The 24,866-nt window shown below is 32.9% G+C and overlaps 1 protein-coding gene and 1 long non-coding RNA gene across 2 annotated transcripts in view; one reads left to right on the top strand and one right to left on the bottom strand.

Moving 5' to 3' along the window:
• LOC134233921 (trichohyalin-like) overlaps positions 1 to 8,127 on the bottom strand; it is a 30,066-nt gene extending 21,939 nt beyond the window's left edge. The window contains exons 1-2 of the mRNA XM_062715979.1: positions 7,703 to 8,127; positions 4,026 to 4,194 (exon numbers count right to left, since the gene is read on the bottom strand). Of these exons, the coding sequence (XP_062571963.1) occupies positions 4,026 to 4,194; positions 7,703 to 7,763 (230 nt within the window). The 5' untranslated portion in view covers positions 7,764 to 8,127. The remainder of the gene's footprint in view (positions 1 to 4,025; positions 4,195 to 7,702) is intronic.
• Positions 8,128 to 17,515: 9,388 nt separating this feature from the next.
• On the top strand, positions 17,516 to 19,403 carry LOC134233945 (uncharacterized). The gene is made up of 3 exons (XR_009985089.1): positions 17,516 to 17,878; positions 18,461 to 18,611; positions 19,306 to 19,403. It is a non-coding gene; the product is annotated as an uncharacterized LOC134233945 (long non-coding RNA).
• Positions 19,404 to 24,866: the final 5,463 nt, after the last annotated feature.

Here is a 24,866-nt window from a genome sequence, read left to right as displayed (position 1 = left end):
AACTTTCATCAGGGAAGCCAATTCAATAAAAGCTGTGAATCATATATAGAGGGAACAGTCCTGCTAATTTACCAAGCAAACAAATATTACTCAACTTAAAATTCTGAAAAACAATAAAAGATAATTCTAATTTGGTTACAAACTTCAAATATTGGTAAAGCGTTTATATATTAAGGTATAGTCTTAAAATTTCAGCACAAAGCCAAGAAAAACATTGAAAGGTCTGCCAAACATGCACATCAGAAACCGGTGTACATTTTGACAGACCAAATAATCAAATATCGCCAACATGCGACTTCAAACATTCTTATTATCCACACTTATTTGCATGCCGGGTCCAACATAATTCTCTAACATATGGCAAGCCCTTTTACTATTTATTCATGAAATAAAAATTTTCTCTCAATAAGAGAGATATCTCTCTAGCATATAGAGATATCTCTTTGACTAAAAGAGATATCTTTATACCTTAAAGAGATATCTCTTTAAACAAAAGAGATATCTCTTTTTGTGAGAGAGATATCTCTTTTACTTAGAGAGATATCTTTATAAGCTAGAGAGATATCTCTTTAAGCGAGAGAGATATCTCCTAACGTTAGAGAGATATCTCTTTAACAAGGTTAAAAGAGATATCTTTCTTAGTTAGAGAGATATCTCTTTAGATTTTCAAAAAGAGATATCTTTATAAGGTAAAGAGTTATCTCTTTAAATGAAAGAAATATATCTTTTTCAGCGATCCTTAAAATAGAATAATTAATTCTCCACTTAAAAACGAAAGCGAAACAGGAAGTAAAGTCTAGAGCTTTAGTTTCGATGTTATAAGAAAAAAGACTGAGCAATTAGCAATAACACAGAATAATACATGTACTGTAGACAAAAATGCTATAAATCCTTTGCTTGAAACAACAAATAATAATGGTAACTTCGTTGATAAAAATGCTAAAAGTTTAATATTCAGGAAAACGAAAGTAAGCATATATATATAATCTCAAATGCAATGGACCGAATTTTCTCAGCTTATGAAATAATCAACTATTTCTAATTTGAGTATTTCCGTCAATAAAAAGCTTACTTCCAGTAAGGGAGAAGTCATTTGAAATGGAATTTAAATAAAAAATATGAAGAGAGATATCTCTTTGCAACAAAGAGATATCTCTTCTTGCTTGAGAGATATCTCTTTTAGACACGTTTGAAAGATATCTCTTTCACTTTCAGAGATATCTCTTAAGATAAACTGAGAAAGATATCTCTTTTACTTAAAGAGATATCTCTTTAACTTGGAAAGATATCTCCAAAAGTAAAAGAGATATCTCTCTAGGTGAAAGAGATATCTCTTTAACGTTTATAGATATCTCTTTTCACGAAAGAGATATCTCTAAAGGAGAAAGAGATATCTTTTCAAGTGGAAGAGATATCTCTCTAATAAAAAGAGATATCTCTCTAAGTATAAGAGATATCTCTCTAAGTTTAAGAGATATCTCTTTCTCATAGAGATATCTCTTAAAAATAAGAGATATCTCTTTAAGTTGAGAGATATCTCTATTTTTTAAGAGGTATCTCCCTAAAATGAGAGATATCTCTGTAATTTTAACATAAATTTTATTTTCGGAATAAATAGTAAAAGGGCTTGCCATACTAACAAGCCCTTATATTTACTCCTTACAAAAATATCAACTGCTGTAAAGAAGAAATATTAGACATTATTAGTTATCCAGGTTCAATCAAGGGTGTACGGGGATTTACCCCGGGTTTTATTCCATACACCCTGAGGCCGCAGGCCGAAGGGTGTATGGAATAAAACCCTTTATATAATCCCCGTATCACCCTTATTGGACCTGGATAACGAATTTATTTCCTTTGTACCCATAAAAATGCTCTGTAAACATCAGAGTGTGTCTCAATAACTACCTACTACAATGCATCGTGACGTCATGTTATTTGGCTTTTATCATAGAGAATGTATGCATTGTGACGTCACGTTTTATTTACACCCGGCTCAAGTCGGGTGCACGGATATTTACACCCGACTTTGTAACCAATCAAAGCTCGTGTTACAAGCTACATAGGAAATAAATTGTGCTACATCATTTTCTAGAAGTGGTGTAAATCAGACTTGGATCCTCAACATCTTTAAAGAACCTTAACGCATTAAAATCACCAAATTTCTCAAAAAAATTATACAACTTCAAAACTTTCGACTTTTTTCACTTTACACAGCAATTTCTCTAAACATTCTTATAATTATTAAAGACAATTTCTTCTTCAATAAAAATGGAGCTCGGAATTTTTTTTTTACATCTTTTGATTGGCCATCAGCAAAATCACTTCATTAAAAACCACTCTGACTGTACACACTGTCCAACAAACTGTTAGAATTCTGGTAGGCACTAATTATTCTCAGGTTATTAGCTAACCTGTTTTTGTATTCCTTTGAAGCAGACTTTGTTCCGAAATTGTACAAGAGAGGAGGAAAGCACTTCCTGTTGCCTTCATATAATGACGATGTTTTACCAATTTACAAAGTTACGAGTATTTTCATTCGTATGTGGACTCGATATGTCCAGTGAACTTGAGATAAAAGACACCACAAAGTCTGCCACATAATATTCATATTTGGATACAATACTGACTATAGACGATAAAAGGTCAGTTATCAACTGAATTACTTGGCAAGCAAAATGACTTCAACTTTTCCATTATCAACTTTCCTTAATTATGTAGTGATATTCCACTATCGCCTGCTTATGGTATTTATTTATGTCTTCCAACTTATTCGCTAGGAAAGATTTTGCTCTGTATATGATACATTTTTGAGTTGCGTGTCAAAGTAAAAATATAAGTTGCATCTCAGATTATATGTAGACAATTTTTGAAAAATTCAGGATTTTTCCCCCAAAAGTCTTCTCTGATCACATTTTTTCAGACATGTCAACAGAGATATGTTAATATGTTATATCTAGCATGTTGACTTAATCTATAGATAAATAACTTAATATAGAAGTCTGAATATACCACAATGCAGATCCATTTCAAATATCCAGCTGGTTCAAAATGATGTCATTCCATGATCATTTTTGCAAAGGTCAAGAATGCACAAAGGGAAAAGATCTGATAACTCAAGGGGTATTTTGCCTTGAAAAACAGTTGAAAAATTTAACTGTATCTATTGCCAGGTCTTAATGTTTGGTGACTCAAAGGAGAACCATTGTAAACCTTACACAACCAAATGGTTTAGGTTTAGATGTTGTGCCTTGGTATTGTTGAAAAGTCATATTTCATAGTTATAGGTCACTTTTAATTAATTTAATTAACTTTTAATTTAATTTACAAAGATGAACCTATCTGACCCAGATAATTTGTGTATGTGAGTGTGATTCTTTCATTTATCTGTTTGGTTTAGCTCATTTATACGTCTTTATTGTATGGAGAGGGGTATTTGAAATCATATTTTTCCTAAATAAAAATATTCTTTTCACAAGAATGAATTTTTATATTAATAATAAACCTTATTGGTAGTTGATGCTGTACATGATTACAAGGAAAAGGGGCGAGACTTTCCATTCCTTCCGAAAAAAAAAACATTTCCATTCATACAAACAAATGAACTCGTTATAATAACTGGAATCTGTTCTAGTGATCTGATATTGTCTTTTATTTTCAGACATAAATGGTTATATTAAGTACATAGCATTTACATTTTGGATAAGAGCTTGCTTTGTGATCTTATATCCATTTTATTCATTGAATGTCTCAGGATAAAAGGTACATAAAATGAATAACCCTCTGCAATCTCAAAGATTTTCAAAGAGAGTCAATGTGTACAATTGAATACGATGAAAGGCAATAAAAGGTACTTTCAAAGATTTGCACAAGTGTTCATAAATTCTTCAAAGAATTAACAATTGCTCTTTAAAGGAACTCCTCTCAAATAATGTGATAAAACAAGCATTTGTTACATGATGAGAAGTTTGTGTTAATTGGTGAACATGCGGGACGACCTGAGATTTCCAGTAAAGTTAACTTACTTGAGGACGTAGTTGGTACCGTCAGTTGAATAGCAGTCCATGGTCCACAGGCTCGACCCCGAAACATCTACAGTCATCTTGAAGTTCTGAATGGAGCTGGAAGACACAGTCCATGTTCCACGATTGCTAGTCACCCAAGTTCCAGTAAACGGAAGTGTGCAAGTCGGGACTGAAATATTTTAGGGGAAATTAGACAATGTTGATGAGTTTTGAATCTGGATTAGCCATATCCCGGGGAATTATCGAGCTGTCCATCCGTTACCAAGAAAACAGTACAATTTGTTGGCATATCTTGACCTATAAATTATCTCCTAAAAGAAAAGAGATATTCCTTGCAATAAAGAAAAAAAAAAATTCCTCACAGATATCTATGCATCTTGTTCCTGAGAAATATATCTCCGCAAGAAATATGTTAAATGTTGTGTCTTTTGAAGCAGAAAGGTATATTAAAATACGGAGATTTCTAGTCAAATAGATGTTGAATTTTAACGGTAACTTTATATGACAAATCACTTCAAGAAATATCTATATCCCTCGTGAGACGAGCTATTGTTTTGCAAAAGAGTTTGCATTCTGGAACTTGGGAATAAGTCAGTGCTCATTTAAAGATATTTTATCTCCTCATACAAGTAGATGTCTAGATTTTTGCTTCGATGATTTATCTTAAAGAAACAAACAAATCTTTACTGTCCAAACTTATTTTTGAAAGGTTCTAACATTTTTATTTACAAGAATTTTACTTAGAATCTTAACTCAAGGGAGATTTCTTCCTTGCAAAGGGTATATAAAAACAGAACTGCCAACCCTTACGATTTTAGCGTAACGCGTACGAAATCAGCATCTAAAATACGCCTTACGATTTCTCTCTATACTCTTACGATTTCAGTTTTTCTCGTTCAAAGTTTATAATACCGGTATTTTCATAGCTGGCAGTCTATAGTTTCTACTATTATAATATATTCATAATTCTTCAAACGATTGCTTGTATTATCGTTTCCGTTTTAGAAGGCCGATCACATTCATGTGACCAATGTTTTAAAGTAAACAAAATGGAAACATGCCTCAGATTGCATGTCCATTTACAAAACATCTTCAGCGGCAGGGGACCTAGGTGGTCCGTAGACCCCGCCTTACTATTTGTCATTTCAGAATGTTGGCAGCTCTGTAAAAACTTCACATTTGACAAATGTAAAAGTTTTTAAAAATATATTTGCTTTTCGTTAAGAAATTTGTGAGTTGGTAATTTAAAGAAAACAATGATTACTGATGAATTTGATTGCATTAATGGAGAGATGTAATTAACAATATTTTTTATTCAATCCATAAAAGGATAAAAAGCTTTCAGAGACTACTAATTAAGCAGTACTTGTTTACTTTAAAGTCAAGAGTAAACATAGTTAGGTTACTTAAACTATAGTTAATACTCAGTGACTGTTTGTCTGTGTTTGAGGAATGTTTTGTTCCCTCTCATCAAATATGAACATATTGGTCACCATTAAAACGTGTAGTATAAATTTATGAATTCTTTCAAGTATCTGAAAAGGACTCGACATGTTATTTACGGCATTTATATTTTTACTACCTTTGAAATTTAATTAGCAATAAAAACGATCACAGGGGGAAATGGCCTTTAATGCATGGAATGAATTGCATATATGTGTATTTAGATTAAAGAGGAATGACATTTTGCGGTAAGCTATGAAAAAGAAATCTAAATCAAGGAAAGAATATCGCTGAATTAATAACTGGGTTTACAATTTCAAAAACCATCTTTAATAATCCTTTCCGTGACAATTTTACGAGCGTACTCAAAACATGATATTATAATATATGTATTCATCATACAAGGCATTTTGAAATTCTAAGACTGTCTTGTAAAAGCATATTCAATTAGTTATTCATTTTTTTTTTCAAAACTTTATAAAGTTTAAATGAATATACGTTGCATTCAAAGGGTCCATTAAATAACATTTACGGTTTATAACTGGGATATATTCGACCAAAAGCACAATATTGGATGGGACAATTTTTAAAGATTTCTTATAACAAGACGTATTAATATCGGATGAAATGTTTGCAAACTTGTAATTCATATTTGGAAAGAAAGGTTATACAAAAAATCGTTGTACTTTTTTTTCATAAATAAAGTCCTTCCGCTATTTGATTGTTTTTCTTTCTTTTCCCTTAATTAAATGCTTGTCTATTTCTCACCTTTGGCTGTTATTTGTGTTTGTATGTATTTGTATATATGTACCTCCTGTACCAGTGGAATAACGAATTACTAGCACTGGTCTTTAAAAGTATGAACAATTGATCCTTGACTTATTATTATGCAAGTCCTTCTGGATATGATGACGTAATGATAAATTCTGATTGCCGACGACAGCCGACTCTTACCTTTTCTTATAATACCAACTCCCTGCACCCGGCTAGGAAAATTAAAAGCACTTTTAGGATGACATAATACAACAAAAAACAACAAACTATCTAGACATGTTAATAAAGAACGAGCTTTGTCAATTGTTTAACTTCAGTCATAGGATTTCAGGGGTAGGTCATGCAAATAAAATGTTGGTTAAGCCAAAACATTATACGTGCGCACTAAGAGGGACCCTTGAAGTTCAATATTACGTAAGGCTCTTGTAAAATATTTATGATTAAAAGCGTCCCATCGATTACGAGAGAAAATATTAGAAATAATTAATTCAGCTCCTTAGTGGATACGTCAAGATAGCTATATACAACTTTAACCTCAATTTTTTTTCTCATAAATTAATGTTGTTTTCTTATCAAAAATAGAAGGTATTTTATCAGAGACGGAAAAGTTGAGAAGTACATTCTATATATGAAGCAAATAACGTCCATTTCATTTCTACTGAGACCCAGCTAGGAGAAATGAGTAATTAAATGTTATTTTTCTCTAATATATATCTCTGTCCTTTAAACTGTTTAACCGTTAGATTATTGAAAAATGTTTTCTCTGATATTCGTTGGGAAGCAGAATTTGATGAGTCTTATGACATACGTCTGACATTTTATAAAATGCTTATTTAAGGTATCGTGCCAAAATGGCTACCGGTGCAGCTTTCATGTCCCGTCCACTTTGAAATTGATAAACTTCTCAAACGTTAAAAAGCTTTATAATCTGGGGCTATTCTTTCCTCCAAAACGCCCCATATAAAGCTTACATTGGAAGATTTGACTTCACAAGAAATGTTTGACATTTAAGATACTGTCGATGAGGAAGGCACTTAAACGATTACGTCTGGACAGAGGGCAACCAAACTTAGCAGTCCGGTCTCCAATAAAGTGCCTACAAATGGTTCACTAGTGCAGGACTGCCAAACAATTCCATTTAGTCGAGTAAATCTCTAGCTAATTATTTAGTATATTCTTAAAAGTATTTACTTTGAAACACAAAAATGTCAGCCAAAGAAAACGAATATGATGGGTGCATGTTCCTTGGATCAAAAAGTGTAGCGTTCAGTTGGATCTTCTTTCTTTGGATCGTTACGCAATATATAAAAAGTACACACACACAGTCACACACACTACAATTTCAGTGATATATTATATCTTTGTGAAATTAATATTCGTTTTTATTTTCAAAAGAATTTTTTATGCAATGAAAGTATGGTGAGAGATACGAAAATATTTGTACAATTAAAATTACTCACCCGCGTGCTGAACACATAGGGTAAGAAGCAAACACAGTGAGTATAAACTAGTCCCTCCCATGTCCTGTCACCTGGGGGTGAGACGTAGCTCCGTCATCCTTCCCGCTACATCCCAATCACAAAAATTAAGTCCCCTCAAATAAACCGTGAAACACAAATCCAGCACAAATCAATCACTTCTGAACTCTTATTTTTATTTTTATTTTTAAATTTCCTTGTAGATTGTTGAGTAATGACAACAAATTACTTGAGCTGAATTATATGCCACTTTTAATTTCTAATATTCCGAAGCATAGTTTCTGTTGTTAACGAAAAGTGAAAACATTGTTTAAAGCTCCCGTTCCTTTACTAGCGCGCCAGATAGGACTTTTCGCACCTTTCTTTCCGAGGTTCTGGCCCGGATCGTTGCACCATAATACATGTCAAAGAGATTTGTGAATATCGCATACCCAACACAGTGGCATAACACAATGCCCGCAATTTCCACACGCTTTGTGTTTTGAAATCATAAGGTCTTTCATGATAACAAAGAAATTCTAAATGTGTATTTAATTTTTCTTCTAAATTCCAAAGTGGAATATATTTATCATATCGATTGAAAAGTTTATTTCAACACGAGCGAATTTCAATTGAAATCCATCGGAAGATTTTAAGTTAGTTTAAATTCACTTTTGAATTCATCAATTATCCGTCCTTTATGATTGGTGAATTCATTTCTCAAAAGGCTTTAAGCATGTTGAAAATGGTCTTTGTGAGTGGTTAGAAAGAAAACCAAAACGCGATAGATTGATCCAGCAGTTTCAATCGGTGGCTGTAGACAGTCAGATTCATACAAACTCAGTCACCAAGGAATCTCAATTATACCCCATTAAATACAGCCAGGTAGCTCACGGTTTGTTTGTGTACCATTGTAAATAACGCTGGACCCAACAATCGTTCTTTTTTTCATTTTAAATAATACATTGCTGATCAATTATGGCTATCCCTGGAGAAATTTTCAAAAAAGAAAATAAATCAATGCAATGGGGGTGAATTAGTTGAGCTTAAGTAAAAAACAATTTGACTTTTTTGAGTTTGCACGAATTCAACACCGAATGTGGGTCTCCTCAGAGAATTTCTCTAACACCGGAACAATTTCTTTTATTAACTTTTTAAGTAATCTAGCAATGTCTTCGTAGTTTTAATCCTTTTTTACATAAAAATCGATATTAATATTACATTAAATCAAGGTGTGTAGTCTTTTATTCGCCCAAAAGGCGAAAAGAAAGATAACCGCTGCAAAAATGAAAGTAATACAAAATTTTAATTTCGTGTTTGTTGACTCAAAAGCTTATCCCGACTAGACGACTTTGATCGCGGGGTAATATAACACAGTCATAAAAATTATCATCTGCACAGAGGAACAATTCAAGAATGTTTATAGAAAAGATTACATTTATTAATTCAAATGAAAATTCCTTTGTACAAGTTTCTTTATTCGTTGTTGCAATACAAAATATTGCAAAGTGTCACGGAAAGTTCAGGCCCATTATCTTTTAATGCCCACAATGGAAAAACATTAATTAGTTTATACTTAATAAATGTCAAATATATGAAAACCGGTTTATCGATCTCTGGAGCTGACATTAAAAATATATTTTGGAAATTGTGAAATCTAGAAGGTCAAGTACACTCTCAGAAAATTATAAATGTATAATTGAAAAGCCTAGTACATTTATCGAATAGAAACTTAATATTAATTTTTCTGAAGTCTCAAAACCTTGAGCGCAAGAAGCGCTTGCAATCTCGAGATGGTATTCATAAAAGCTCAAGGGAAAGGTTACGTATTTTGTTACAGAAAATAAATGCTCAGTCTTTAATCTACTGCGTGACAAAGATATGAATGCCTCATTTTACTTCCATTTGTTAAGTGAGCAATATTTAATGACACTTTTTCTTTTTTCATAAATACACTGTGTCAGTTCTATAGAGCAGTGGTGTAATGCACACTTCTCAATATTATCAATATTATCAGACTTTTCAATCGTCCCCGAAGGAAAGGATCGTTTTCTTGTAATTGTCAGACGTTAAGTATATCAAAACTTGATCGGTTCGTCACTTAATTTTAACTTTATTCATTTCTTTTTAAAAAATCATGACACACACTGGATGAAAAGCCAGGTTTCCCAAATTTGGAAACCCGATGGAAACATATGGGAATCGTGACATCAGTAGTTTCCATATAGTTTCCATTTTATGGAAACCACATAGTGGTTTCCACATAGATTCCAGACATGGAAACAATCAACCTGTGGTTTCCCGTAAGTTTCCCAAGATAGGAAACCATGGAAACATACCCCGGTGGTTTCCACATAGTTTCCCGACATGGAAACAATCAACCTGTGGTTTCCCGTAAGTTTCCCAAGATAGGAAACCATGGAAACATGCCCCGGTGGTTTCCATGTAGATTCCCGATATGGAAACAACCAACCTGTGGTTTCCCGTAAGTTTCCCAAGATAGGAAACCATGTAAACATGCCTCAGTGGTTTCCATACAGATTCCCGACATGGAAGCCACCAATGTGTAGTTTCCCCCATGTTTCCCAGGCAGGGACACTTTGAAAGTAAATCTCAATACTAACCCACCTACCTTTTATTTTACAAAAAGTTAAATATTTAATTATGTTACCATATTTTTACCAATGATAGAAATATTTCAAAAATGATTACATGCTGTATCAAAATAATTAACTTCAAACACTTAAAATAACTAGATGTGTATTTCTGTGTGATTAATTTAATATTTCAGCACCGTGAACGCAATTCAATTTTAATTTAATTTTATTTTACTGAATTCTATTTAATTTAATTCAATTTTGAATTTGATTTATCACATAAGTTTTGGTAAACTCGTATAGAATGTGTGAAGTGGAGTAGAAAAAAGTAAGTGCATGCAGTTATGTAGAAATCAATCATTTCCGATCCCACTTTCTTGAAGCTGTCTATGATGAATGTTCCTTTGAAAATATGGAAGAGCTAAGGAAGGGTACATTTAATGAAATTATTTACAGAAAAGGTTTACTAAAAAGATCGATTAAAAAGTAAATAAAGAAATATGTCAAATTACGATTACTGATTAAGGACAGGTGAGACGTTCCTCAATAAAATAATTAAATTTTTTTCCAGTATTTTGCAACTGGCATTGAAGAATTATTTTTACATAATAACATGTATTCACAAGACATCAAGGTACCTTACTAGGCATTGGTGTTAGATACCAGAGGTTGGCATTTCTTATATATCGGGGTAATCCGTCAGGAAAAAAATACTTCAGTTGGTTTGTCAAAATTACATTTTTAGTGTTTCAAGTTTTTAAATACAAGTTTAGAAAGTGATAAAGATTTTGTTTTAATATGAATTAATATATTAATATAAACTGGTCAGATAAGAATCATTCATCGAATTGGCTGGGGGTTGAGTATTATCATACTAGTATTTTACTATAAATAGTGAATATTTTTTTTTATTTATTAAATTATTATTTTTATCATTGGGGATGGGTGGGTTGCTTTTCATTTTTTCCTTGAGAAGCCCCCCCCCCACCAAAATAAAAACGCTTTTGAAAAAGTCACTATGGTCGGCCTGTGTTATTGGGGACACCTGTCCTCACGTGCCATTTCAGGTGGAGACACGTGCCGCGAAGACACCTGTCACTGTGTATTTTTTGTATATTCTATGTGAATTGAGACGGTTTTGTACCTAAAGGGAACAATGGGCTGTCGTCGAGCATGTACACACACAGTCTCCGACCGAAAATTCTTTTAAATTAAGATGATGTTTCGTGTTTCTTTTATCATTTAAAAAATTGTATATTCCATAAATAAAGTTATACAAGAGAACATATTTATAAAATAACCTACATTTCAGAAGTTCAATGAAAGAACAAACTATTTAGTATTTTTATTTCAATTTTCATTACTGATTTAAAATAAAACTATCCTCTTTAGAAATTAAATAATTTTCTATAGGTATTGAATAGATCTTAATTCTCGTCGTGTATAATTATATTAAATCAGAATGACGTTAATAGATCAATGTGAAATCAAAACTGTATTTAATATTGTTGATGGGTTTTTGTGTGAAATTTGTAATCTAACGTACTACAAAGACATTTATTAGATAAATGTTTATAATATAATTCATCACATAAAACGTTTTTTCTCTTTCCTTTTTTTGTTTAAATATGTACGCAGATCCCCGTGTAGTAAACGCCTGCACTTTTCGCATGAAATTACAATGTAGGGTCCTTATTGCACATACATTATATTTAACAAACTTTAAATTTTTTTAGATATTTTTTTCCCCAAAGGCCATTGCTCTAGATAAAGGAAAGTCTATAATATTTTGCATGATTTTGTTTTCCTTAAGAACAATGGATTTTAAAGTAGTGCATGCTAAGGCAATCTATTAAAAGAATTCATTGTATAATTAATTCATTGTATACTAGTAATTGTCACGATTGTATTTTTGTGCACTTTTTGTTGATTTCATTCTATAAAGGTATGAAGTTTGTCAATACTTCAACAAACATTTCTTTATCTATGTTGTACACTACTTTATTTTTATTCGCCGACATGCTACTCTTTTAAAAAAAAACTTGCGTGACTAATAGACTTGATCTTCAGGCCTGTAGGAAAGTAATTTCCGTTAGAGTAATAAACTAACCGGGATTTTATTTTTACTAGCATACCTTACCAGATTTCTTAACGAAAAAAAAAAAACATTAAAGAATACAGGGCGGGACCAGCAGCTAAAGCTGTATGCATAGGTACAGCCCTGCACATCAACGAGTATAGATGACTTTCGGCATAAACTTTCCCATGACTTCACTTATACCAATCACGACTAAAATACTGAATTAAAATACTGTTATATTTTCCTGCCTTTGATAAGATGTTAGTTTTGTTCCACCTAGAGATATAACTCTCCTAAGAAAAAGTTTTTCAACATATTCTGATTCATTTTAAAAACAATTTTACGTGTTAAAATGATGTGTGAAATTTATTTAGCTAAAAACCAAGGAGTTTAAAGTACAATGTACATGTAGCAATTAGAGAAAAGTCTAGCAGGTCCAACAGTAATATTGATAGCAGGCTCAAAATCTAATTAAACCCCGAAAATGAGGGAGTTCAATTTAGTAATTTAACACCCCCCCCCCCTAAAAAAAATCACAACAATTTATTAGCAATGAATTATTAATCACCGAACTTTTCAATCATCACTATTGAAATAAAAAAAACTGTTCTTGATAATCATATTATAATTGTAGCTCATTTTCATGCCTTTTAGGATTCCTGTGGAAAGTTCACAATAAAAAAATGTGCTTTTAAAAATTTAACATCTGTTAGTGTGACATTATAAATTCATAATCATACATGTAACAGTTAAAAGAAGCGGGGAGAGGGGGGGGGGGGTACTTTCAGCAAGAACGGCAACTAAAAACAACAAAGCCCCGAAACCCATAACCCGAAGGCAAATAAGTTGAGGTGTCGAGCAAGAATTTTTTTTTCTGCTCTTGCCTCATGTATTTAACCGCTTTTTTTTTTCTTCTAAATATACTAGGCCTACACATCATATCGGCAAAAATATTTAGGAGCCCCTCTTTTTATTCCATGAAAAGGGGAAAACTTAATTAAATTCTAATGTAAGATCTCAACAGTTTATATTTCCCATCCTGCATCGCTCTGTAGGCGCTTTATTTCATTGGTCAATTTCCCGAGGCGCCATTTTTGGAGGATCGAGAAGGACGAAGAAGAAGGTGTAAGCAGCTGGTAAATGTGAAAAGTAAAGATGGTTTCACCACCCAGTGTCTTTAAGACTGTGATAAATGCAATGGCCAACTATGAAGGATTAGTGTATGTATATTTTTGTTAACTTTTTACGGTAAATAGTTGTAATATTTGACAACAACAAATCTTCACTATCGGAGGCAACTTTTACTCTGACGCCATTTTGAAAAGTTGGATACCTAAGTTCTAAATTGTTAAGTGTAAATATTGCAGAGAGAAAGAGAGAGAGAGAGAGAGAAATTTGAGACAATGATATAGCATAACTTAGATTATGGATGCCCCAAAGGCACCGTGCATGTGCATGCTGTATGTTGTAAAATGGCAACGTTTCGCCTTTTATCATGTTTATTAAAATGTATGCTACATATGTATGTTCTCTCTCTCTATATATAAATGAATACTTTTCGGAATTAAAAAAAAAATATTTTAACCCCGCTCAAATTATCCGGATGATAATAGTTTCACCGAGCATGGTTTCGTAGTTAAATTCAGACCGAGGAACATCCGGTTTGAATACATGTGTTTTCTGACTTTTCGGATAGCCAACTCTTGTTTTTTGGAACTTACGACTTATGGCAAGGTATAAATGAAATATTTTTGGTTCAAAACTTTGATAAAAGCATCGATATTTTACAAAAAGTGTCTTCAATCTCAGCTTATCCGATTATTCATGAAGGATATCCTCATCAGAACAGTTGGAATAGATTGTAGGGAATAGCATAACCTTAAAGACCCAATTTTTTTACCGTACGGTTACCTGAGGAGGGGGAGTGGTCCAAGTAACAGTGGTGTTATTTACCTGGAGACCCCCAATACCCAAGATGTCAAAAATCTGTGTATACGTGGCATTACACAGGAAGTCTGTGTCTGGTGATCAGGGTCAACATTCCATGTTTCGTGTCTAAATTTGAGTGAAACTACATGAAATAATTGAAATATTTCAATATGAAATTTATTTATAAATACTTTCAGCGATATCTAATGAAGAAAAAAAATTATAAAGAAATATCGTTTTTATATTTAAAAAAAAAATGACAAATTAAAGAAAAGAACGCAGAGTAAAACTACAAAGTAAATATATCTTTTTTTAATTAAACTTGTGTAAATATCAAAATTAAAAAAAAGAAAAAAAAATAAAATATTCCATTCATAGGTAGGCCTATCCGTCGTGTGAACATGTACAATGTACCGTACCGCGATAGGAATATTGCCTACGTTCTGATCAACAATAGTGTCGAAAATATTCACCATTTCCGGGTGTTCGTGTGTTTAAAATTTTTTAATTGTTTGCAAGATTTCTTTTAAGAATTGATCTTTGGCTGTATATATTCACTTTTTAAATTCGAATATTGGGTATTGACTGCAGATGTTAGGAAATTCGAAAAAAGTTACCTCGAACTCCTACAGCTGTTTCTGACATTTCAGAACTTTAGAACGGAACATGGTATAGATTGTATCCATATATACGCAGATAAAATATGGGATAAATGAATTTTTAATCCGTGCCGTTTGTGCTAAATATCTTTTCTTATTTATCATATTCCAATTTTAATCGGCAAATAGAGTTTCTGTGCACGGACAGGTCTAAATTCTACAACAGATATCTTGGACGACATATCGCCTAAAATACAATATAGCCGTTGAGATTAAAAGCAAATATTTTAAGAAGTCATGTTTTAATTATCTACTCTCAACTGTTTGTAAAATATAATTTTACCAAGATTCTTTTTTTAACCCCCGTGTATACAAGGCGGCTACATGAAAGTGTTTGACGCGTGACCAGGCAATCGTTTTCAAAGGACAGAAACTCAGATTATCAGGAAGCACGGGTAGCTGCCCTGTCAATCAAATCAGAAGCTATTGTTTTTTCAATGATTGACAGGCGGTAAATTATTGATCTTGAACCAGGTAAATTTTGGGGGCGTTAACATAAAATTGGGTGTTTAATCATATGCATGACGATGATATGGAGGAAAAATATACATAAAAAAGTGAATGTAGGTGAAAGCCTGTCCACTTTTCTGAAGAGATTAGGTTTGTTTTATTGTTTATTGAAATAGTTTACTGCTCAAAGATTTTTTTTTTTGTAATGTCTAACCTGTTGAGATGAAGATGTAAAAAAAGAAAAGCCTAATAGTGAATTAATATTGATAGTATGTCAAGAAATGCAAATGAATCATCAGCTTGAATTATCAGTTTTTTCACAATTATTGACCTGAGTAGGACAATGTATAGCGAATAATACATACTCTTTTCCATATCACATCCTAGCCCGAGACACCAATATCAGCCAGAGGGACAGAGGCCCTAGGGCTGATATTGGTCAAAGGTCTGATACAGGATGTGATGTGGAAAAGGGTATGTTTCATTATGTTTATTACAAACTTGGTAATAAAATACAGACAGGCCTTTCAAAATCTGCCGGTACCCGGTACTTTTACTCGGTTGGATTCATTCATGGTACCGGCCAAAATATTCAGTGGAGAAAAAAAAAATCGCGTGAAAATACGATAGGCCCTACCAGTTGTGGTTACGTAGCTTTGTATTATTTTTTAGTCCGTAATGGTATCTAATAACGTTTTTGATTGGTTAGTCAAGAAGATCATTAAAGCGTTTGAATAAATGAAACAAAAGAGATTGCGTAACGCGTCTTATAGATCTTGTCGAAAACGAAAGTAGATTTCGATATCAAATCACACCGTCACTGATTTTGACAAAATCTAATTACTAGGAATATATTTTAAATAAATACGGCCAAAAAAATAAAAAAAAACAGGAATCCAGGTGTCAGAAATGAAAGTGTCAATTTAAAGCCATGGTAATGAGTTTCACAAAAGATTTTAAGATACAAGGAACTAGACCAAGGAAAGTCTTCAAAACAATTGACCGATAGAGAGACGGACATGAACAGTAGATAGTTCTTTGACCACCTCTGTACATTTTAATAGCCTCAACTCTTCAAATTTAAGTGTCAAAATACGCAGCTGACGATATAAATTACGTACAGTCTTGAATATCTGCAACTTTCTGATGAATCAAAAGGACATAAAACAGAAACTATTTCTTTTGCCACACATTTAATTCTTTGATTCAGCAGTTTTCTAGTGGTCAAGAGAATGACCTTGCGGACATTAACTTTCTTCCAAATATTGTAACCATATCCAGTAAAGTGAGGGAGTCATATCTAAATTTTTTTTGTCTCCAGTCTTGATGTCATCTTTGTCTAATTTACACATGTATATTATCTTATATGTACATGTACCATTGCATGAAAAATATGCTGAATTTATTGGTACATGCTATGCATCATGCAGTGCTTCTTTAAAACTTACTGCCTCTAATTTTTTTTAAAAATCTGCACTTTACTGTAGAACAGAAAGGAATTTAATTTAATGCAAATACAATTTCATTTCTCTTTTATTAAATTTAAATTTTGAATTTCCATTTCCTTTCGTGACTCAATAATTTTTTTTATATTTAAAACATAACACTTACAACTCAAACCTTGCAAAAAATTTTTGAACACATTTATATAAACAAATATAGCATAGAACTTAGAAGTTTTACCTAAATCTTATTTTCTTCGTCTTGAACCTGAATTGAACAGGAAAAAACTCTGAGATCTCTACAAAAATTTGAATGCAAAAAAGGAAATGCTTATTAACTGATTTCTTGCTGGTCAGTATTTTGTTTACTTGAAGAAAGCTCTAAAAACTGCACACTAAAGAGTTCTACTTTAATATCAGGTAGTTTTATGAAGTTAAAGTGATCTGCCCATAGATTAAGATTATGAAAAAAAAGTTATTTTACAGTCAGTTTTTCTAGATTATTTTTAATAGATTAAATTATTTTTAGCATTATTTAAAAAAAAAAAATAGGAAATTAATTATTTTCATAAATTTTCCAAAGTAAGTAAACAGCAATGATTTCTGCTTACAGTCATAGTCCATTGACTTTGAAAATTTCTTGGGGAAATGAGGCACATACTATATGTTCTAAATGAATAAAAAAGGCTCATTATGCACATATTTATGTGAAATATGATAGATTTTTTTTCTCTTCAAGGAATAATTTCTGCAAGTCACTAAGTTTTTAGAGTTTCCTTTATTTTATAGATATTCAATGAAATTATTTGAAGTATTAAATTTTGGTAAATTTTATGATACTAAAAGGTTATATGGATGAAAAAACAGCATGCGTGTATGACAATAGGGCTTAAATTTTTAATGTCTCTTAATTTTTCAGTGACATTTAAACAGGAATTGTCATCACCAATAGACGAATTTCACATTCCTAAGAGTTTCCTCCAATTGTCGGCGTATCGCTCATTTTCCCCACTTTGTCCTTTGTAAGTTACTTGTTAATATTTTCAATCTCCAAAAATATTGGACAATTACAATCTATATCTGAATTGCCAGAGTATGGGGGCAACATGCAAGTCATAATGATAATGTTCATACAGATTTTATTTCTAAGATATTGTCCCTCAAAGTTGTTACGGTTAAAGAGGGAAAACAGCGTCTTAAACAGGTTGACCCCAGATCGACCCTGCGAAGGGGAATAACTTTTGTAAATGTGAAAGTCCTTTGTGGTATATCATATAGATCTAAAACTGACTGAATTTTGATCAGCAAATTCATGAACATGATGAATGGATGTAAATAATGTTGGTCAATATATGTAAAAAAAATTGAATTACTTGTTTATATATACATTTGTGGTATCTCTCCCATTGAAGTTTATAAACTTGTTATTTATTTCTTAAATAAACTGAGCGTACATGCAATACCGGTATAAAATTACTCATAAGATACATGTATACTTAAACCATGATAAAATCATATGTGTCCAATGCAGCATATGATAAATCATTAACATACAAGTACATATGTGTATATACTGTAAAACATATATATTGCATTATTTTTAGGTCCTGTTCTGTGGATGCCCTTAGACAGTGTCTACCCATCACTCCATCTGAAATCACTTGTTCTGTGCATATTTCTCTCTCAAACTTAAACTACAGAGAACCTGTGGATAGAGGATGAAGAGTGACCTTGGACTAGTTTTCTAGGTCAAAGGTCAGTATCAAAATCTACTGTATATCTTTTTTTAAAATCGTAGTCCAAAGTGTATTTCTCCCCTGGTGTAATCTAGCTTTTGTGCAATGGGGTGGAGGGTCTGCAATGATCTTCAACCAATTTCTAGGTCGAATATCAAAATTTTAAAAAAAATCTCTCCCTAATATTTTTGTTATTATAAAGGGTACTGTATACAGGGAAATTTTCGCCCACGTTTTATTTTTGCCCCTTTCGCCCTACCCTCATTTGGGCCAATTTAAAACGGGGCAAGTTCAAAGAATACAGTAATATTTCGTTAACAACTATGACTGGGCGAATTCACAACGGGGCAAAATTGTTCGCAAGTGTGAAAGGGCGAAAATAAGACGGGGTGAAAATAACCCTGTATACAGTATGTTTTCTCTCAAACTAATCAAACTTAAAGCAGGGTTCTTAGTATGAGATACATGTAGTAATATATTCTCAATGACATAATAAGGCTGAAAACATTATTTATATTATGTTATTTTTTCACTTATCATAAAGTATTCATTAAAGAGATACATTAAATGCTGAAATCATATGTATCATGGTCATGGAAAGTAATTATTGATATTGGTATATTAAAGGACATTGACTGATCTTTCAGATTTCTAAGTTATATTCAAGCATTATAATTCTGACATCATATAATAATTTTGTATTAATATTGCAGATCATAGGTGATGTGAAGAAAACCAGGAAACTGATGTTGAAAGAAGTACTTAATGACCCTTATGAATGGACTTAAATGTGAAAGACTGTTCCATTGTTTATCTAAGATATATGAACTTATTTAATATTTTGATATCATTGAAAAATTCAGTTACAGTTTTTGTACATCAAATGAATTATTAAACATATAAAATGGTAATGCTTTTTTCTTTTACATGTAATAAATTTTTTTGATAGATTTTTAAAAGAATACGCATTATTTCACATTGCTTCCTTTAGAAAAGTTAGGGAATCTTGAAGTTTCCCAGTAATTTCCACCAGGAATGAGACTCCAGATAATTCCACCAAGTTTCCGCCACACAGAAAGAGCTACACAAGTTCCATATAGTTTCCTGAGTCAAGGAAACTTCAGGAATCATAAGGTTTCACGAGCTTCCATGTAGTTTCCCATAAAAGAAAACCGTAAGATTCCATCAAGTTTCCATTCCACGGAAACCACTACGCTCATATTCCATATGGTTTCCTGAGTCAAGGAAACTTTAGGAATCGTGAGGTTTCCCGAGCTTCCATGTAGTTTCCCGTATAAGGAAACCTAAAGATTCCATCAAGTTTCCATTCCACGGAAACCCCCTACGCTCCGATTCCATATGGTTTCCTGAGTCAAGGAAACTTTAGGAATCATGAGGTTTCCCGATCTTCCATGTAGTTTCCCGTAAAAGGAAACCTAAAGATTCCACCAAGTTTCCATTCCACGGAAACCCCCTACGCTCCGATTCCATCAAGTTTCCTGATTCTGGAAACCAGTGGAATCTTCAGGTTTCCCATTACGGGAAACTACATGGATGTTCGGGAAACTTCAGGTTTACAGAGGTTTCCGTGGTTCGGGATACCTTATGGAATCGGAGCGTAGGGGGTTTCCGTGTCACGGAAACTTGGCGGAATAACCTTGCATCCGCTACGGAAACCACTGGGAAACATGATGTAAACTTGAGGTTTCCATGTGGTTTCCATAAAGTTTCCCTTTATGGGAAACCACTTTTTTCACCCAGTGACAGCTAATTTCTAATGTGTTAAAAGGTTTTTGAATGAACACATATTGTAAGTTTACAAAAGAAAAGAAAATCAAATGCACCATTTTTTTCTGCTTCAAGCATTATGCAATTTTCAATCCCAAACACTTTAAGGTTATTTAGTTGTTCGAAAAAGGCAAAAAATCACCCCAAAAAATCTTTTGAAATATAGACTCATCTTTAAATATGAAGTTAAGTTTGATCTTGTCAATTTATCTTAAAATGTATTTTGACGTCGCTCACAATACTGGTGTTACTTTAACACGGAGCATAGGAAAATTCATTTTTATGGCTGTGCAGAGATGGTTTTGCTAGAAGATATCACGTATTATATATCAATGGCAATGAAAATATATGAATAATGACAATATCATACTTAAAGTATGTGTCCAGTGGAATGTCCCATTTATAAAAATATCGCGCCTTTTTTAGCAAATGTAAAAGTATGGTAAGTTTTTCCAACCACTGCAATGACGTAGCAGCGTTTGTGAAAGTGGGGAGGGGGCAGACAGAAAAAAAATCCACTTACCTCAAGCGAAAAAAAAAAAAAAAAAGAGAGAGAGAGAGAGAAAGAAAGAAAAAATAAGAAAAGAAAGAAGGAAACCTGTCAAGCTGAAAAATCCTTTTTCGGTGGCTGGAATTAATGGGGGTCAATTTCTTAAAAGTACCTTTTTGGTTTTACTCAAACATACTACATGACCCTTATTTAACTTTACTGCAACAAAAATCGAGGGTCAACCGGAATTTTAATGATCTATACTATGTTCAATATAATATTAAGACTATATTTATAGAAATGATTTTACTAACTTTCCAAAATTATTTCGTTGACAATTTAGGCCATGCAAAGTTAATTCTTCAAAGTTCTCAAGCCTTTTTTTTTTTTTAAGAAATATGATGAGGGAGGTAGACATTTTTTTTCACTTTTTATTGCACCCAAAACATGTTGAGGCAGCTTTTTTACATTGTATAAAACCTCAAAAAATGATGAAGGAGGTGATTTGTTTTTTTTTTTTTTAATTTTATTGATTTAAAATGGTCAATGAGGTATCCTTGGAAGAGATGAGGGAGGGCCTGAGAATCAAGAAATTAATTTTTTTTTTTTTACTTAAAGTAATTTGAAAAAAAAACTATCTAATTAACTTATTTTTCAAGTAAGTTTCTACTACAGACATTGCTGGAAGCCAAAATTAACAAAACGATATGTACAGGGTGTTTCACAATAAATGTCACACATCTAAAGACAGATAGATAAATGACAACAAAAGCTACATATATACGTTTTATAGATCGTTTTAATCAGGATATATTCAAAATTATTTTTTTGAGTCAATAGTATCCAAAATTCTTTACTTCAGTTACTATGGTAACAAATCCTAAAGTGTTATTCTCCAAGTGTTTTCCCAACATTGTCCTAAATAACTTAAGAGACTAATGCTTATAAATTTGTGATCACTGTTTTGGTAAGTTTTCCAAGATTTTTGAAACTTTTCTTGTTTTATAACTGGCCTTTCAGAACCCCCAAAGTGCAAATCTATTTTTTAAAGTTGTATTTTAATGAATGTGTCGTTTCAGAACTACCAGTATGTGTTAATTGGTGTCCACTTCTTTCGACTTCCTTTCATTCAATCTTGCAAACTTTAACCCCGGCTCTGAATGACTTTAAACGTTGAAATCTTGTATGCAGACACACTTAACTCAAATTTAAGATTTCGAAATACTCTTGATACACTTACTGGCATTGTTACCAACCATTTCCTTAAACTAAGATCTGACTTTTATGAGGTTTTCTCAATGATTGACTTCATTCTGATATTGTTCTGATCTCTTCTTGATTTTGGGGGGTGGGGTAGGGTGGTGTGAAGAGGAGGCAGGGTTTAACTGTCTTACATCTTTACATTATAATTTAATTAAAACCCTCTAATTATTATTAATATATCAAAAATAGACAGTAATTGCTGGTCTAGCTATTTTTTATCATCACCCCCTGTAAAATATTTAAGATATCGTAAACGGTTCTTTTATTAAAAGTTTACAACAAATTCTTGCTGCAAGTTTTACGCAATTTTGAGAATAGCTGAAATTATGACATCACTGATTATATCATCAGTTGTGACACGATAGCGGTGTTTTTCTTTGAAGTTTACTGTTCTGTATTAGCAATACAGAACGGGACTGTGGTGGGCGGAGCTACTTTCCGTTCTGTATTAGCCCTGTATACAGCATTGTATTTGCCAACTATTCTGTATCTAAAATACAGCACGGTCTAAAAATAAATCTGATTCAATTTAGCAAAAGCACGTACAAATAGTAAATGCTGATGTTTTCCTATTATAAATTTTGGAGAAATACCCGGTATTTTCCTGAGAATGTAAAATGTCAAAATTTCTCAATCACTTTTTAAAAACTTATTCCACACAGAATCTACACGTAATTTCGATCCAAAGTAAAAGGAAAATTCGCAATAACGGAAAACATCCTCTGTACGTAATTTCGCTCCAAACGAAACGGAAAATTCGCAATAATGGAGAACATCCACTCTCCTCGTGCAAAATCATTCAAGTCCATTTTTTCCGCGTTTTTATTTTTTAAAATCCTTCTCGCTGACGACAGCCACGCGTCTCTTAATGTCGCAATTCAATTTGAAAATAAAAATCCGTGACATCAAAGTCCATCGAAGAATTTTCTGTAAATCCTGTTTTTGTTAATCTAGATAAACCGGGATTTTAAGACCCCTCAGTGAAATAAATTTATGATAAATCTCCATCTTCAGTTTAATAGATCACAACAATGACGGTTAAATCCTCCACCTTATCCATTAAGACTGACTATCACTCGATTACGTCTACCCCGTTAAATTGTCAAAACTAATCTGACCGAATTTTACGTTTTCCGTGGAAATATATATACTGCGGATGCGCACTCCCCGTCGGGGCCTCATCTACAGAACTCTGGCGGAAGTTTGGATGCTGCAAAGTTATAAAGTGGGCGGAGCTATTTTTGATTGATCGTGTCACAAATCATTTAGAGAACTCGACAGGTTCTGTATCGTAGATACAAATTTGGGGGTGGGAGACTCGTGCTCGCGCACTCGTCTCCACCCCCAAATTTGTATCTACGATACAGAACCCGTCTCGTTCTCTAAATAATACTTACTTCATGGTTTATTATAATTTTCCCAATACTTTGCAATATAATAATTGTAGATCAATATGCTTAACTATAGTGTTTTGGTATTTTTGGTATCATGCTTGATATTCAGATTATACCCAATTAGATGTGTGACATATATTGTGAAACACCCTGTATATATTATAAACATTCAATTACATCGAAGTAAAGCATTAGATTTTAGGAATATGTTAGGAAGCTAACTGTTAAAACATTTTTTAAATGTGTAAGCTCTCACATGTCATATTTTCTTCTGCATTAGGCGATTAATATCAGCACCTTAAATTTGCTGAGCACAGACGCTGATCTAGAATTTTTTCATCGAAAGGGGTTGGGTGGTGTGAAGGGTGTTGATTCACTGATTGATTGTTATATATTTAATTAACGTCCCTCTCAAGAATTTTTCACACATGTGGAGACTCCACTTCTTGGCGATGGGGGGGGGGGGGGGGGCTACAAATTGACCTATATACTGAGCAGTGATGGATCTTTTTTTTTTGCCAGCAACTTCTGCGACATGGGACCTGGCTTTATACGGTCTTATCCGAAGGACCGGTCTCCACGTCCCACAGTGGGATTCGAGCCCGCGACGTACGTACGAATCAACCCCTTACTCCGCGATTCTAGGGCAGACGCTCCAACTACTGCGCCACGCGAGCGACCGGGGGTATCATTTTTAAAAGTGGGAAAAGACAGAAAGGGAAAATTCTGATCACCTAGAAATTTTGTCTAAAAGAGAGAAAAATAAATCTCCGAACCCGAGAATCCTTATTTGAAAGAGGGGGGGGGGGCTCAATGTTTTTTTTTTCATGCACAAATGAATTTCTTTATATAGCTTATAACTAAATTAGCCTTTCACTGAAATTTTTTTCGTTAAAAAAAATTGGGACTCTCTGTTCTTTCTCATTAAAAAAAAAAACACAAATCCAGGGGGCGGGGGTGGTACAACCCCTGTAACCCTCCTTCTCTGGTTCTGGATCCGCCACTGTAGGCCTAAGCTATTTTTCTCCCAATGTTCAATAAAGTCCTCATTAGCTAATTCATTTGTACTACAAAGTTGCCATTATAATTTTACAATTTATACTTTTTTTCAACAAAGAAGATGGGGGAACAAGGGAACATGCCTATATAGCGTCGGATATTAAGAAATTCATATTCAGTATGTGAATTGAGTATTTAAATTAACTTCTCATTATTTACATTCATGAAGTTATGAGGGAAAAAAATTTCCGAGAGAAAAAAAATCTCTTAAGAAATTTTTCTTTTAAAAAAATATAAGATTATATTCGTGGGATTCGAACCCTAGCAATAAAAAATCAGA

Source organism: Saccostrea cucullata, unplaced genomic scaffold (assembly GCF_032062105.1).
Source record: "Saccostrea cucullata isolate Sc308-1 unplaced genomic scaffold, CSIRO_AGI_Scuc_v1 ctg226, whole genome shotgun sequence".
Taxonomy (NCBI): Eukaryota; Metazoa; Mollusca; class Bivalvia; order Ostreida; family Ostreidae; genus Saccostrea; species Saccostrea cuccullata.
The sequence above is the reverse complement of the archived record's forward strand: the minus strand, read 5'-3'. Positions and strand labels throughout refer to the sequence as shown.